The sequence below is a fragment of the Rhinichthys klamathensis genome, unplaced genomic scaffold (genome assembly GCF_029890125.1).
Source record: "Rhinichthys klamathensis goyatoka isolate OS25496 unplaced genomic scaffold, OSU_Roscu_1.1 h1tg000593l_1, whole genome shotgun sequence".
Classification (NCBI taxonomy): domain Eukaryota; kingdom Metazoa; phylum Chordata; class Actinopteri; order Cypriniformes; family Leuciscidae; genus Rhinichthys; species Rhinichthys klamathensis.
This window is the reverse complement of record NW_026607050.1, coordinates 380,519-398,896: the sequence shown is the minus strand read 5'-3', so window position 1 is coordinate 398,896 and position 18,378 is coordinate 380,519. Positions and strand designations below refer to the sequence as shown.

The 18,378-nt window shown below is 38.2% G+C and overlaps 1 protein-coding gene across 9 annotated transcripts in view; it reads right to left on the bottom strand.

Annotated features, from left to right (window-relative positions):
- Positions 1-1,521: 1,521 nt before the first annotated feature.
- Positions 1,522-18,378, bottom strand: part of kcnip4a (potassium voltage-gated channel interacting protein 4a) — a 248,446-nt gene continuing 231,589 nt past the window's right edge. For 8 of the 9 annotated variants that reach the window (XM_056240368.1, XM_056240374.1, XM_056240369.1 and 5 more), the window contains 6 exons: positions 8,882-8,951; positions 7,405-7,475; positions 6,291-6,398; positions 3,763-3,867; positions 1,997-2,059; positions 1,522-1,843 (listed from right to left, as the gene is read on the bottom strand). In XM_056240368.1, coding sequence (XP_056096343.1) covers positions 1,796-1,843; positions 1,997-2,059; positions 3,763-3,867; positions 6,291-6,398; positions 7,405-7,475; positions 8,882-8,951 — 465 coding nt within the window. In that variant the 3' untranslated portion in view covers positions 1,522-1,795. The remainder of the gene's footprint in view (positions 1,844-1,996; positions 2,060-3,762; positions 3,868-6,290; positions 6,399-7,404; positions 7,476-8,881; positions 8,952-18,378) is intronic. The other variant, XM_056240375.1, reaches the window with a different exon arrangement.

Sequence of the window (18,378 nt, the reverse complement as noted above, 5' to 3'; positions counted from 1 at the left end):
CCACAGTTAAATCATATTCTATAAAATTTGGTGGGGGGGTAATACGTTTTAACATCCCGAAATGCATGAAAGACATGAGACATTTCTTTGACATTAACAGAGCTCTTTTGCAGAAACAAATACTGATGGTCAAACAGAATAAAAACCTCTGAGTGAAAACATAGGCTACTGTATGGCTACAGGCAACCTGATGCGCTTATAAATAAACCCACACAGCAAGATGCTTTGAGAACAGTTATACAGTGTTGAAACATGTAAACATAATGTGACATTTTTTTCACAAGGACTTTAGATACATATAAGCAGCATTACTTTGTAACAGTGTTTCCTAAGACAAATACAACGTGTGCTTTGAATCGCTTCCAAATCTATAATTTAACATCTTGTTCTAGTTGGCAAATGATTCTGAACAAAGAATAATAATAATAATAAATAAAAAAAACTGTAAAGATCTATTTTAAATATATTTTAGAAAACATACATCTTTATTTGAACCTTTCCACCTGTTTTGGCTGGACCCACTGTTGTAAGAACATTCTGGAATGATTCTGTAGAAATGTAAAGGCTGCAGATTCACATGTGTGTACTTATGGAAAGAAAGAAGGCAAGAAGTATGAATTATTACTGTTTGTTGTGCTTAAGAACGCCATGAATCTGTGTTATGTTATGAATTTGTATACTATGCCATGTTTATGTGTGACACATTAGTAACTTAACAAATGAGTTGATGTGACAATGAGTGTTAAACCATGAGGGCCAAATGGCGGTTCAATAAAGAAGTAATCATTGTAATTGTCTGTTAAATATTCTTTGTAAATTCCTGCAAATGTATGAAATGTACCTCTAGATGTAAAATGGCTTCTAGTCATTTTCAATTTGCAGAAAAAGCTGATTTATGTATCTATGGAATTGAATGGAAGAGTATTTCCGTAATAAATAAATAAATATATAAATAAATAAAATTATATTTTTTATCATAAATAAAAAGGGTAATTGCGACTTTTGTTCTAGCAATTGTGCTTTCGAAATTCAGACTTTATACATTTTCAATTGCAGGTTTAATACTCACAATTCTGACTTTATTATTCACAACTGGGTAAAAACTTCATTCATTTTGTCCATTAAAATAGATATTTAATGATAACTTATAAACATTTAAAGAGACCTACTGTGATCTACTAGGTTGTTAATCGATATTATTTGCGTCAGCCTGGATTATTTCAACTTATTTTTTAAAATAAGAGTGTTTAATAGCAGAATTTGTGGTGAAAAACTACATTATCCATGAAGCTGAACATAAAATTCCACTAATCAGAGATCAAAACAATCAGAAAAGCTCTTTAGCTCCGCCCACTCCCATGATGCACGAGTAATCGAGTCTGCCTCTTAAAATACATAAATTGTTGTTTATATATATGCATATTTTGCAATAAACCTAAATTATGCTGTTAGCAATGCTTCATGGGATTGTAGTTCTTTTCCTCAGATTTACAGTCAGATTTGTGAGATAAGAAAAATCACAATTACCTTTTAAATTTTTTTCCATGGTGGAAACAGGCTTTTCATAAATTGCTGTACTCTAAATGAAGGTATAATTTTTGTGTTTTTTTTACAGGAAAAGGATACGACAAAAATGTAAAAAATAATTTTTCTTTGATATTAAAAATGCTGTTAATTTTGGTTTATGGGTGAATCACTGTTAGTAATCAGACTTGTGTCTCATCGAGGACTTCGGAGTTTGTGGAGTATAAAGGTGGTTATATAAGCTGGCCCGCCAACAGAGTCCATTCAGACGTTAAATGACGTTCTCAAAAAGCTGCATTGATCTCATGATGTTCTCATCCTGTGGGGAGCAAATGGACACTTTAATAATGGACAGTCCTCAGGATGACACTGAATAAGGAGCTTTTCTCTTTACTCAAGAAAAACCTATTGTAAATGTTTTCAAGAAAGACATTAATGCAGAACATCACCTTCATACCAAAAATAGGCTTACATTTTGACAGCAGTCTATAAATTCATCTATAGTGACCACTCCATCCCTGTTTTTGTCCATTTTCTGTCAAGACACAAAAAAGGTCAGAAGGTCAATTTGCTCATAGACATTTTTCTTGCTTAAAATTACATCTAGACCATCTATGATGACATCAGCAGAAACTAGATCTGTAAGATTGCTGTGATGTATAACAAGACATAGATACATTCTGGAAATGTACTTGCTTTACCAGTAAATACTGAGGTGAAGTACTTAGTCCCATTTTATATAACTGTACATACACTAATGTAATTAACATTTACATTAATCATTTGATACAAATCACTTATTGTGTACATACATGTTTTTACATTATAATTGTTTTTAATTACTATGGAAGCTTGTTTCCGCCACTGAATAAAAAAATAATAATAATAATAATTGCGACTTTTTATCTCACAATTGCGAGATATGAAGTCAGAATTGTTGGAAATAAAGTCCAATTGCGAGATATAAAGTCGCAATTCTGAGAAATAAAGTCGCAGTTGCGAGATATAAAGTCGCAATTATGAGAAATAAAGTCGCAATTGCGAGAAAAAAAGACAGAATTGCGACTTTTTATCTCACAATTCTGACTTTTTTTCTCACAATTGCGAGTTTACATCTCGCAATTCTGACTTAATAACACATAATTGCGAGTTTATATCTCGAAATTCTGACATCTTTTCTCAGAATTGTAAGATATAAACTCGCAATTGCGAGTTATCAGGCCAATTCTAAGGGGGGAAAAAGACTAACTTTTTCCCCCTCAGAATAGTTTATATCTCACAATTCTGATTTTACAACACGCAATTTCGACTTGATATCAATCAATTCTGACTTTATATCTCGCAATTCTGACTTTATAACACGCAATTGCGACTTTATATCAATCAATTCTGACTTTATATCTCGCAATTCTGACTTTATAACACGCAATTGCGACTTTATATCAATCAATTCTGACTTTATATCTCGCAATTCTGACTTTATAACAAGCAATTGCAATTTTATATCACGCAATTCTGACTTTATATCTCGCAATTCTGACTTTTTATCTCGCAATTCTGACTATATCTCGCACTTCTGACTTTATAACACGCAATTGCGATTTTATATCACGCAATTCTGACTTTATATCTCGCAATTCTGACTTTATATCACGCAATTCTGACTTTACATCTCGCAATTCTGAGAAATAAAGTCAGAATTGCGAGATGTAAACTAAACTCGCAATTGTGAGAAAAAAAGTCAGAATTGTAAGATAAAAAGTCGCAATTACCTTTTTTATTTTTCATTCAGTGGCGGAAACAAGCTTCCATAAATGACAGCTGTTATTACATGCAGGTATTTTTTAGTATTTCTGTAATTACATCTATAGTTACACTGTTTTTTCTACACTGTTAAACTTCCCTTAACCCACCCTTAAACCTACCCATACCACCAAACCTGTCCCTAACCTTACCCGTATCCCCCCTCAATAGCTGTATTGTTTTGCAATTCAACACATTGAGATTACCTAACAATTGAAATAACTGTTTTGTATATATCACCGTTGTGCTGATATACAGCCATATCGCACTGCTCCTCGTGTGATATTGCTCATATATATACTTTATATGTGTGTGTAGTAGTAGTAGTAGTAGTTAAAGGCACCTAATATAAAGTGTGAGCCTATATTCTATTTGAAAAACAAATCAAGATGGAATAAGTTAGATATGGAATATACTGATAATATTCGATCTTACCTGGAAAAATATCTCCACATGCTGTCGTGGAGTTTCCTCTTTAAGTGTGGGATATGTGCATCTTCCCATCATGTCATAGATAGACTTTATGATATCTAACATTTCCTGTGAATACCAAACAATAGACAGGCATGTTGTTTGTTGGTGTTACATAATCACTTGTCATGTGATTTTCTGATAACACTTTGTAATAAGATTTAATTAGATTTAATTTAATCATGAACAGACAATACACTGGAAAATGGAAAAATCGTGGTGTAGATTAGAAAAATTCACTCGGAAATTGCTTGTAAATTTCACAAACAATTACAAAGAAATTGCTAGAAAAACTTAATTAAATCTGAGAGTTTTGAAAAAAAATTGTAAAATAATTTTTACAGTGTGCAAAATATTACAGCATTTATTAATCTAGGTAATAATAATTCCCTTTCTGTCACTCATTCGTTGTTTCGAATGAGAGACAGACACCTCTTTTTGCATCTCTGGCCACGCCCCTGGACATGTGGATGACTCGTCTGTGCTTCCACCTTCGGTGTGACAGTACAGTCTGAGGCTGACGCAGAGTTGGTAGCCGTGCTTTCATGGGTCGCCGCGAGCATTGGGCTTAAGTGGACTCATCCGGTCACGGTTGGATGATTGGTTCCTGAGGTCGGAGAATGGCGATCAGCCACACTCAGCACGAGGCGAGAATGCCGCTGTCCTCCGAGCAGAGATCGTTGTCCTCCTAGCGAAGTATGCAATCCTTGTGTGCACACAGGAACCTGGTCCTAGATAACCTAGCCTGATTGGGACTTCGGGTCAACTGGGAAAAGAGCAAGCTCTCCACAGTGCAGAGCATTTCTTGTTTTCGGTGTGGAGTTGGACTCGATCGTCATGACAGCACGTCTTTCACAAGACTGTAAACAGTCAGTGCTGAACTGCTTGAAACTGTTCAAGCACAATAGCGGGTAACCACGAAAGGTGAGGTGGCAGGTCTTTGGGGAAGCACAACCTGATTGTTAGGTTCCTGAGAGGTGCGCAGAGGTTGAATCTTACAAGACCTTGCCTTACCCTTTCTTTGAACTTTCTCTGGTCCTACACTCCCTCCTGATGAGAGAGATGAGAGTTTGTCTTTGCTGTGTCCGGTGCACGCTTTGCACATATACCTGGACTGCACGCAGAGCTTTAGGAAATCTTAGCAGCTATTTGTCTGCTTTGGAAGCCAGCAGAAGGGGAAGTCTGTCTCCAAACAGAGACTGGCCCATTGGATCATGGACATCATACTCCGGGCTTGTCAGACCCAAGGTGTACCGTGCCCATTGGGAGTAAGAGCTCACTCCACTTGGAGTATCACAGCTACGCCAGCTCTGGCGAACGGTGCTCTGCAGGCTGGGCTACACCCAACACCTTCGCAAGATTTATAATCTCTCTATGGAACCAGTTTCTTCTCGAGTCTCAGGTAACAACAGGTAAAATTCGGGCAACTGGTCCAGTTAGAGTTTCCCTTGAATGGTGAACCCTGGGCCACCCTTCTCCATCATTAAGCACTGTTACGGTAGATGAGTTCGGTGGAGGACCTCACTACCAGGCCCATTACTCGTGGTATGCCCATTTTCAGATAAGCCCTTGTAATTTGGCTAGTGCTCGGTATGTAGTGATTCCCTAACAGTGGGAATATATCCATACGATATATTCTTTCACTGTTCAGTTTCCCTGTCGGTGAACCCAGTGTCTTTCCCTAGACGGAGCTAGCTCCGACACCAGGTCGCTGTGGTGGGTAGTTTCCCCCTCGTCAGGTGGAGCCCACCACAGGGACTCTTCCCTATGTAGTACTCCCCACTGGTGAGTCCATAGGATGTATTCCACATACTTACCTCCCCTTTTGGGTAGGATGTGGTCTCTGTAGTGTTGCATTCTCAATGAGAAAGAGAATCCTTCTCAATTTTAACAACCAGGTGTATTTCGGCCTCGAAATATAACTTATTTTGAATGAGAAGAGGCCCTACGGCTGGAGTGAGGAGGTCACCTTCTTAGGGAGACCTGATGTCATTTACCCTGGGAGTTGGTAGGTTGCGAGTTAGCGTAGCTGCACTTGCTGTTGGCACGTGGAGGCTTGCCCGCATCTGCACCGCCATGTCTCGTGACATAGTACATTTGTGGCAATTAATATAGGTACCCCTTGTGTCTCTCATTCGACACAACGTCGAAGTGAGCGACAGAAAGGATACGTCTCGGTTACTAGTGTAACCTCCGTTCCCTGGTGGAGGGAACAAGATGTTGTATCCCTCCTGCCACAACTTGAACTGTCATTGAGGGGTTGAAACGCCATCTCGGCACCTGAAGTGTATGATGCATGCTGGCTGCCTTATATACCCTTATGTCTAGGGGCGTGTCCAGACATGCAAATTCCACATAACAATTCCATTGGCCTTTTCTGAAAACATCAGAGGTTTGGGGCTGTTCATTGTTAGTTCATGTCACCTATCAAATTAATGAATGTTAATGAAATGACCCTTATTATAAAGTTTTACTGATTTTCTTCATGTTACCTCTTTTGTTATATATCCATCTTTATTAATATCGTACAGGTTAAATGCCCAGTTAAGCTTCTCTTGAACGGTGCCTCGTAAGAGAATGGAAAGACCCATGACAAAATCCTGTGATAAAATGAAAGACCAGTATTAGTTGCATAACAACATAAATGTGTAATTTACAGCTAGAACATGATTCATGATTATTCTGCTATACAAACATTCATTTCACAAGATGATATTATACATCATGGTATTTTAATAGTTGTATTATCTCACTAATTCAGTCGGCACGCAAAGGGCATAATGAATGGTTTGAGTTCACATGTCTCTTATGTGAATGGAAATAAATGTCTTTAATAACCACATAAGCATTTTTCGCCAAATGATGAGAGAAATTCTTTCTGGCTGAACTTTTCACATGAGCGTTCAAGGTTTTTAATGACCAGATATGACAAAATAAGTCTTAGTGGTAGCTAAACGGCTAAAGGACAAGCCAAGCGTTGTTATTAAAAAGCAAGATGAGGATATTCTCATTTAGTTTAATTACTGTATCGCTGGGGACCAGCGATGTTTGTTTATAGCCAAAGAATGAATTCCTCGTTATGTGCAAATTGAAGGTTCAGTGGTGTTTGAATAATGTCTCAGTAAGATACAAATTGCACAATATGTTGTCAGTCAAGACATTGATGAAACTTGAACAAATCATTTACTTCTGTAATAGCTCCAATTGTGTTTATGGGTAGTTGGTGCATAACATGCCAGAGGTTTTGTTTTTCAGGATTTTAGGTTAAAATCAATAGGGGAAAGAGTATTTAGGTGCTCTGTCTGGTAGAGCTGCACGATTCTTGATTGAGAATTGAGATAGATTTTTTTTTCACATTTTAAAATAGAGATCACTATTCTCACACGATTCTGAATATACAACGGAACAAAATAACATAACATCACACACACACACACATATATATATATATATATATATATATAGAGAGAGAGAGATATGTGTGTGTGTGTCCAAATGTGAAACTGCAATTCAATATACATGCTGTATTATTAGGTTTACTATTAATGCCATGCATGCAAGAGAGATTGCATTCAGTCAGAATGGTCCATTAGTATTAGTACTTACCTCAAAACTGACAGAGCCATTGTGGTCGGTGTCGAATGCATCGAACAGAAAATGTGCATACGTTGATGCATCTGAAAAATAAACCAGGAAACTGCTCAGCTTCAGTCACAGCAATGCCATTAACTCATTGCACAGCTAATTATGTTCAACAACCAAGGGGATGTGTAAGCTTGCACAAGCTACGACCCATTATACTATAAATAATACAAATAGTGTGTGTATGTGAATGTGCAGGAAATGAGTAGGGTCACGTGAGAGAGATTTGTCACAAACCCTAACAAATGATGTAGAGAAGCTCAAACCTATAATTATAAAACTACTCCTTCGACTGTGCACAAATCATGTGACTCGAAAGAGAAGAGAATCACCATTTCCTCTGAGAGACTTCTATTCAGATCAGTGGTGTGTGTGTGGTGGACTCCTGAAATGATGAGGAGAAACTCCCATCTGGGGCTTTTTAGTCCTATAAATTCATGTTTGATTTCTATTTTATGTTATACAGTTTCTAGGTTGAAGACATATCAATCCCCTTACACTATCAATAACAAAACAATATATTATATTATTTAAGGAATAATTCACAGCTAGCGTATGCATTAAATGATTCAAAGAATTGCCCGACATGATAGTCAAATAGTTTAATGCACAGTTAGCCTTGGATTACCCCTACTTATAGCTATCATGGTCATTTGCCAGCACTGACAAGTTAAAGCTGTTACTGATGTTTGCAGCACATTATTTGACCGGAAAGGGTAAAAATAACGGTTATTTTCGTCAGTTACATCTTGTTAGATCTAGCATTCTGTTCGCTTTGAATCAGACACAGCAACAAAGTAGTGCAGTAAAATTACATTTATTTGAATGAATGAAATACAACATTTATGTGAGTTAATTATCGACAGAGAGAGTGAGAGAGACGTGTGTGTGAATTACCTGCGTCTGTGCAGCATCTTTCTACTAATAGTGAAGCTGTGAGGTTCAAAAACAGCAATGTTACCCCCTCTCTGCTAAGAAATATAATATAGCGTTTCAGTAGCGAAGATATTTCGGGGCAGCGTTGAGAAATTTCTGTGCTCCCGAATGTTTCTGTGCGCGCAGCTAAATCTCCAATCTCTGTGTGCGAGTGCATTAATATAGAACGATTATTAAACTGACTGGAACTACATGTGCATTAAACGTTTTATACCATGGTCTGTCTGAATACTCGATTATGATTGGCTGGAAGGTGTGCATTAAAACTGTTAAATGCACAAGTATTTATAAGAGTTTAACTCAATGTGTAACTTTAATTATTTGTGAAATTTACCAGCAATCCTTAAGAAAATAATTGTTTTAAAGTAAATCCAGTACTCCAGGTTACACCAACAAAGTATAATAAAAGGTCAGATCAGGTTATATTAAAAATCACACTGTACTGTATGTGGTGTAACTGTAAAGGAAATAGTACTAGAGAATAGATAACTTTAAACACACTCACCTCCCTGTGGAAAGAACTGAGAGTAAATTTCCTTAAATGTGTCTTCATTGACCACACCACTGGGGCATTCCTGCAAACACAGATACAGACATTTCCATGACAATCTTATTTAGATGATATTGTGGAGTGATTTCAGCAAGAGAACCATTATGCGCATATAAGTCCAAATATGAAATGACATCATTCCTAAGCAATAAACACAATATCCATTGTCCATTCTCGCCATTGTGATGCATTCTAATGCGCATCATAAATGAACATGAGAGGGAAAGAGCATTTGCTGCATTGAACATAATATCATATTATGACTCTCCATTTCGAATAAATGAGCTCAGAGAGATAGCAAATGCTTGTCAGATTTGAAAATTTTCCACTCTGTAATATCACTTATCATTAGATAATTTTAACCTCATATACGATTTGTAGCATTCAACATTGAAGTTGGCATGTTGCATCACTAATAAATTGTGAGATGCTTAGTGCTTGAATTTGCATTTGATTTTAGTTGATGACTTGCACTAAAAACGATGCTCTGAAAATGAGATCGACCTCTTCAAGATGACCGACCAATAGTTTAAGCTGTCAAACTTGTCTGATGAAACGGTCTCACATGTTTTAGTTAAGTAACACGTTTATGAGTGGTTTTTCTGAAATGATCCTTTCAAGCCAGAGAATGCACTGAACATGCATTATGAGAGGATGGCTGGCGCCTCAGAACATCAGCAATGCAGTTTCTTCATTATTCTTGTTAAGGGAATTGCTATGGCTGTTATCCAAGATGTTTACTGAAGCCAAAAACATTTGATTATTTTCGAGATTGCAGAAGATATAACAGATGCACATTAGTGTTGTTATTCAAATGTCATAAACAAGTGATAGTCTGACAGTTAAAACGATTACAGACTGAACTTTATAAGACCTGTATTTAGCAAACCTTTATTAGCTAGTTACAGCATTACTCCCTTGATATGATAAACCAGCTAAAACAAAGTGAAATCACCTTTTTAACTAAATCTTCCTTGATGACAGACATGAAAACAATATAAAAGGAATATCTTTGTCTCGAGGAAGATGCCACCGCTTTCTAATTTGAATAGTTAGATGTATTGTTTTAATTCACATGTTTACCAAAAGAACTGAGAACTGTAATGTTCTTTTAACTCGTTTATGGAAAGCACAATACTGGATTCTGACATATAACATTTAGCTTTATAAGGAGAAACAGATGAGTAAAGTAGCAAAGAAAGTGTAGCAGGAAAGTAGCTTTAATATTCAATTTGAGGTCATGTATTCATCCTGCCTGTTGCAATTTAAAGTGAGTAATAGAGGTGTCATTTTTGCTGACAAGCTGTGCATTAATATGATGATAAATACAAAACATCTCACATAGTAGAAAACAAAGTCAAATCTGATGTTTATGTCCATTTATTCTAGTTTGACCATCATCAGCTGTTTTTACTGGGCTTTTATGCCTGTAACTTGTGTCCAAAAACATATTTTGTAGTTCCATAGATGGTGTAATTTAAGCATTCTATGAATACTGCACTCCTGCAGTGATAAACACACGATTCTGTACATATGTCATATGAAGGATCTTAAAATCAACCCAAAGGCACTATCCAACTTTAAAATGTCTGGAACTGTATTATTTGGACCCCAGGAATTATATATTTTTTCAAGATGATTGCTGTTGCTTTATCACTAATGGTTTGGGAATTGCAGCAATTATGAAATCCGCTTTTAAAGTATAACTATTTCAAGCAAGGTAATTGCGGAAAATTGCTCAGATGTCCTTAATAGAGATTTCAGTTATTGTCTATGATCACAAGTTACTAAACAATCTAAATCATCCACTTCATTTGAGTTTATATATATATAGATTGCACTAACAAAGAACAATTTTATCAGCGGAAATAGTTCAGAGTTGAGCATGACTAGAAACATTCTCTACATTCAGTACGAAACTTTTCTATCTCTTGTTAAATGTTATTAATTTCCCTGTTTCTCTCAAGAAAAGGAAAAGCACAATTTGAAAATTGTGCTTTTCATTTCCTTGCCTGATATTTCCAGGTTTACCATAGACTGTAAAAAAAGATGGAAGAAGGATCTCCATTTCCTTTCACTGTCAAAAAGTGAAGCCAAAATGTCCCAGAAATGGCAGTTGACGTCATTTGGAGTCCGAGTCAGCGTAGTAGTGATCGTGGGGTGAAGCCGCGGTATCAAGGTCCCGCGCCCAAAGACTCAAACGCAAGCAAAGCTGTCAATCATGACGTTACACCTATTTATAACCAAAGTTATTTGAAAAATAAATGCTTGCTTGAACATACATCACCGTGATACTAAATCGACAGAAACTATCTTTGGAAAAAAATGTATTCAAAGAGTAAATGGTAGTGGCAGCTCATTAGGGGAGGCACAGCCTACCCAGAATTATTAATTCCATGTCTCAGAATGTGTATTTCTTTACACATTACACTTTACAGTAATTTCACCATTGTAACACCATCAAATATTACTGAAGTCGGAACTAACACTGCCCAAATGTGCCGAATCTGCCAATGTAATGACAATCGTTTGGAAAACTGGCAAGTCTGAGTAGAAGGGGAGGGGGAAATCCATAGCCGGAGTGTTCTGGGGGTATACAATAGGGTTTGATGAAAAACAAACTGAAATTTAATGTATTATTTAACGAAATTCTTGACCTTGCCCGTTGGTCTTCTCTGCACAGCTGCACGACGTGCCACAATTCACTCCATCTCGCCCAGAAAAAGCACACAAGCTTTGAGAAATCAAGATGAACAAAAACACATGAAATACAAATCATGGGCTCTATCTTGCACCCGGCGCAAATGACTTTGTACACTGACGCATGTATCATTCCTATTTTGCACCCGCGCAAAGCGGACTTTTCCCTCCACAGACACACGTCGGTTAACTAAGAAATACACTTGCGCTCCCCGGGGCGGTTCAGCGCAAAGAGGAGGCGTGTTCCGGCGCAAACTTTCCCTCATGCTATTTTGCTGTTCTATAAAACAATTGTTGCAAGTTGTTCATAATGCTATTTTAAGCGCACATGCTTGGCCATAATGTAGCGGGTGCACAATGCGCATACACTTTGATTCTCTCATCAACACAGATGCAGCAGTTTTTATTTTTGCAAATCATACATTATAACAAGGAAAAATATTAACACATGAGGGAAATCATTGTGGTGTCCATGAAGATGTAAAAAATGTAGTTTCTTTCCTCCCACGCCTGTTTAACCGACACTGATTTGGGTGGGTTTCTCCCATCCCCATACAACATCACTTCTCTGTCTTTCACGGTCCTGACAAGAACGTCGGTCTCCTCGGCTGTGAACCGCTCCTGGCGCGCGCCTGGTAAATCCGCCGTTATAATAGCAATCCGCCATGCAACATGTGCACCTGCTCTTAAAGGGAATGTGAGATGACGCTCTGATTGGTTTATTTCACGTTACGCCCAAACCACACCTATGAATAATGAAGCTATTTCAGACCAACCCCTTTTAGATTTGCGCCAAGCGCAAGAGGCATTTATCCCGCCGGGAAAATAGCAACAGCACCGGGATCCGGCCACAAAGTTACTTGCGCTTTGACACTTGCGTTTCAGATCGTTAAAATAGGGCCCATGTACTTCTCTGAGGTGAATGTATCTGTAGTGTTTGTCGTCGCAAGAAGTTATCTCATTCACATTTGTCAACATTTTTTTGTCCATTTGATCGAAAGATCTGAAAAAGCTCTTACATTTACCCGCCAATAGACCCTCCCCTCGAAGAAATAAAGTGGTTGAAAGTGGACAAAAGAGACGGATTAAAACACCAGGTGTAAACGAGAATGTGTCTCCCTCATCTACCTGCGATTCGATCGACCAAAACGCATCTTAAAGCTGCTCTAAGCGATGTCACGCGTTTTTTAGGCCAAAACCTTTTTTGTCACATACAGCAAACATCTCCTCACTATCCGCTAGCTGCCTGTCCCCTGAACACACTGTAAAAAAACGCGGTCTCTGCAGACACCCCAGGCTCCACAAACGGCAACAAAAACAAACTGTGGCAACCCGCTCCACGAAACATAACAAACAGTGTTCCAGCCAATAACCGACTAGAAGGGTTTGGGTATGGGGTTAGTGCGCGTGCACATGAAGGGGGGTGTGGAGGAGAGAGAAGCATGGAGAGGGAAGTTAGAATTATAACTCTTTAAGTTTGATATGGCCGACACACGACCAAAGAGACGACGCTCCGATGAACAGATTGCAAAAATGCAAAGAAGAGGGAAAAGGAGAAGGAACGCGCAAAGTCCCAAATTTACATTGGAAAAGCCTTTGAAAGGTGGCGAGATCTCCGCCGGCAGAAGGGCTTCCAATCCGACATTCAGGTAGCTCTGTTTTTGCTGGACAGGTGGGTAAATTCAGTTTGGTGTTTCTAAATGGACTTTCATGTTCGCCTAACATACACAAGGATATAAAATTAGCTAGAACTATGCAGTCAGCGCTAACTTTGGTGAATACAATATAGGTTTCCAGCAGCTAGCTATCGATCTCTATTCTAAATGATCAAGCAAACTCACAGTAGGGCGACAGTTTGTGTGAATGATTGTTTTCACCCATTCTTTGTTATGAATTTGAATGTTCATTCATAGCCTATTGACAACTTTGACTAAATTTGTTTACGACGGAGACGTTGCTCACTGGGAAACGCAAAGCTAACGTTATCTTGCTATTATTGCGTCCTTGTAAGGGAGCTAGTTATAACCTCAGGTGGCGAAACGTTTTATCGTGTTTTTCTGGTATGTTTCTCTTTTTCTGCATTATATGAAAGCATTTATCTAACTTGGCGACATTACACATTGAATGAAGTATCAGTAAAACTACAGGGGGAGGGGACGGGATGAGGAGGAGGGAGGGTCTAGCTAGCCTCCGTTTTGTTTGACAATACTTCGAACGTCAAGTCAAGTCAAGTCATCCTCATTTATATAGCGCTTTTAACAATGTAGATTGTTTCAAAGCAGCTTTACAGAGATAAACATAGTAATTTAAGGTAACAGAGATTGGTTTGGTTTTATAGCGGCTCTTGAATAATGTTATTTTACAGCTAAAGTTAGTTTTGATTGATTCACTTCCGTCGAAATGATCATTTGTTATTAAATTAGGGGCCGCTAAGACGACACTATTCTCTCTAAACAGACTTTAAACGCGAACCTGTGAAAAACGATGGTGTTCACATGCACATTAAGAATTGATTCTATAGTTATGTGCGTTTGAATATATTTGCGCAGGTTTGTAATTGGTATTCTAGGTATTATCAACTGGCCGGAACTTTGAGGGACTATAATGCGTTAAGAGCTCGCTCAAGTACTGCGGAGCTAAACCATTTAGTGCTTTGTAAGTAATCAGCAAAATATTTTAAAATGTATACAGTGTTTAATAGGCAGCCAATGCAGTGTTGACAGAACCGGGCTAATATGGTCATATTTCCTGGTTCTGGTAAGAACTTGAGCTGTTGCGTTTTGAACTAGCTGTAGTTTGTTTATTAAGCGTGCAGGGCAACCACTTAACAGAGCTTAAGAACCAAGACTTAACAGAGCAGCCATCAAGTGTTTGACAATATTCTAGGTTATTACGTCAACAAGAAGTGACGTCACCCAACATCGCTTAGAGCATCTTTAATACCAGGTTTAAACAGGGCCTCAGTCAAAGTATTTTTTGGGATTTCTAGGCATGTATGTAGCGTTTTTGTTCATCTCGATTTCTCACAGCTTGTGTTCTTGTTCTAGGCAAGACCGAGTTGGACTGTGGCATGTTGTGCAGCGAAGGTCAAAAATGTAATTAAATAATACATTCAATTTTAGTTTGTTGGAATATACAACCGACATGTGTTGCATGGGATCATTCTGTTATACTTCTGTGTAACTGAAGCAAGCTAGACCTGTAAACCTCACTCCACTGGCATCACTAGCGACTGAGGCTAGAGACTACTCTCTTTAGCATCCCTGTTAGCGCGTCCGGCCGGAGATGCCGGTTCGAATCCTGCTCGGAGAGGGTTGAGTAGTTTCGGTTACATTTGAGTCTTTAAAAAAAATCTTTATGCTGGTTGCTCTTCACTGCCATTATATGGACGAGTGTGAGCGGTACATAAAAAAAAAAAAAAAAAAATGCTCCTAAGAAAGAACGGCATACAGCATTAGCACAACACCAGGGTGAGTAAATGATGACTTAATTTTCATTTTAGGGTGAACTATGCCTTTAAGGACTTCACAATGGGAGACACATTGTAATGTTTGGAGCTGATGAAGAGTCCGTCTGCAGGGCAAACTAATTGTTTATATAGGTTTATAAAGTGTGCACATGTAACAGAACATGGCAAAACTCTCAGCAATAAAATAACATGAAAATCAAATAATCAGAAACCAGCCTCGGGCATTCAGAGCCAGATATGAAACCTCATTACAGTATTCCCTTTGCGGTGTATTGAGCAACTAGAGGAGGAGGACTGAGAGGTGGTGTGTGCTGAGCTGGGAAAATCTTACAGTTTGTGATCCAAGCACAGTACGAGAGGGATTTGTTCTTTGATCATTCTTCAACAACAGTGTAGAACTGTCTGTTACACTTTCAGAAAACAGTTTGAATCTGCTGGCCCGGTTAAAAGGATTCAGTCATGCTTAAATGGATTTACTGTACAGAAACATTGTATATACTGAATCTTACAGTATGAAGACTTTGTGAAAGTTTGACCTCATGATGAACTTCCACTGTCCCTTTGTGCATTTCATCCGAGTACAGTGATGAAGCCAGCGTAATCTCTGCTGTGTGCTCTTAAAATAAGTGTTTAGGACCTAAAAAAATCTGTATTTATCAAGTTTTCTGGAACAAATCTGACTCAGTTGATGCCTCTTAACACATTCAGTTCATCCTCATGTTCCCTTGAGACTTACATTTAGGACATAAACAGGCTATAGATGATAAGCTTCATATTTCTGTGACACAAATTTGAAAGAGATGGACTTAATACCTAGCCTGGCTAACGTCAGACCCAAGTCTCATTGAGACTTGGGTCTGGGAACCACATGTTCATTTTCTCGTATTTGAGGCATTTATTGGGTGCTAAGAATGTCTATCTAATGCGCCTGTACGTAGCTCATAGCCAATCGTTTCAATTATACCAGATGACGTATGTAGAGCGACAGAAATTAGACGAGGAAGACGACGGTCAGAGATTTATGTGTACACGATGGCGTGTATCTAACGGCCGTTTCACACCGCATGCGTGAGCGCCTCTTATTTTTTCCGGCGTGCATGTTAATCAATGAGTGCATTCACACCGGGAGCAGGAGCAGCGCGTGAGCGTCGAGCAGGAGCGTCGCGTGAGCAGCAGTGAAGCGGGGGTTTCGGCGTCGAATCTGTTTTTGCTGCACTGCTCACGCTCAATTGAAGCGAAAGCACACTTTTGATGGACAAAAATAAATATGATTTCACACAAAAAGTGCCCAAAATACACAGAATAAGCATGTCTAGTGAGTTTGAACAAGAACTTGAGTAGGCAAATAAAAGAAAATAAAGACTCTAAAATATTTATAGAAGATTTAGGCTACCCGGTAAAAACTTGTTTTTAATTATTCAGTTTGGGTGAAAGTTGTGTATTATATACATAAAAAAATACTAAAGTAAACTAGCCAGAAAATATTATATATAAACGTTCTTTTAGTTTATGTAACACACAGACAGCTACATAGGCTAGCTAGCACAACCCAAATCAAACCCGAGTGTGTGGTTTATTTGTGTGTTTTGTTTTTTATCCACGGAGTTGCAGTCTTGTAAACATTTCGAAAGTATGAATGAAACTAATAGATTGGAGCCAATTTCTGGGTTGTTTTGTTGTTTAACATTTATATGCGAATGTTGTACACCTCTCCATAACAAACTTTCAAGACTATCAATGTTATAAATGACCAACTTCTAAAAACAAATGTATCGTTGTCCTTGTAAAGAATTGCTCGCTTATATATGTAGCTTTGGAGCCGCTGCTGTGACACTGTACAAACACTTCCAGTGTGAATACTCTCGCGCGTCTGCAGCTGCAGTGACGATGTAGTTACGCTGACGCCCTGCTCAAGTGCCGCTCACGCTTGCGGTGTGAAACGGCCATAAGGCTGCATCGAAAGGTAACTTCGCGTCTGCTGCCATGTTGGATCCATAGGTATAAACAAACTGCTTCGGTGTGTCGCATAGACGTCGTCATCGTCTTGCTGCTCCCTCCCCGTTCTGTGATTGGTTCCCTAGATGAGGCGAAAATCTGGATCATGGAATCCAGACTGCCTCGCAGCGTGCAGTCATAGTAGAGTAAAGCAAGTCCGAATTTTTGTGTGACTAATGTGCAATCTTGACACAAATTGATTCATTGTGATCAATTGTATTGTATCACTTATTATTTTAAACCTGTGGTAAAACATTGATTGTCTGGGTTATAAATCTTTAAGTAAACAACAAAAATGGCAACAAATGGTTGCTTTTATCTAGAGATGCACCGATTACAATTTTCTAGGCCGATCCCGATTCCCATTTTTCCTTGAGTTTGACCTGCCGATACCGATTTTAGCCGATTCCGATTTCATTTTTTCAAACCACTTTACAGCACACACAACTATTTATTTTCTATCTTCTCTTTAATAGAACATTTTACAACATTTTTTGAACAGATAATCGCTATCAAATAGAACTATAAATTACTGTGTAGGAAATTCACACACATCTAAAGTGCAGTGTTATGGAAGAACCATTTCCTTTTCACATCCAATATCCAACTAAAAAAAATTGATATATTTAGCAAACTAAACTTCTGAATGAAAACAGGGAATGGCAATAAAATAATATATAAATAACAAATAAAAATAAAATGCAGTATAAAGATATTTCTCTCACACACACACACACACACACACACACACACACACACACACACACACACACACACACACACACACACACACACACACACACACACACACACACACACACACACACACACACACACAGGCCTATTGCAATCACTTGTACATCAATGGCAAGTTATATTTCTCACACAGTTCTTCTCTCATCTGACACATGTCCAGCCAAGCTAAATAGGACAAGTGGAGCATGTGCAGGGAAACGATTGGGAAATAATAAAAACAAGTTTAAATGGGTAAATTTCCTATAAATATTTTTGAGTCTTCATTTTCTTTCTGACATAGCCTAGCATGCAAATTCACACACCAGACAGATATGCAAATTCTGTGCATTTTGGGCACTTTTTTGGATGAAATCATATTTATTTTGTCCATCAAAAGTGTGCTTTCACTTAAATTGAGCACAGCAAAAATAGACTCTGCACCGAAAACCGTGCTTCACTGTTGCTCACGCGACGCTCCTGCTCGACGCTCACGCGCTGCTCCGGCTCCCGGTGTGAATGCACTCATTGATTAACATGCACGCCGAACAAAAAA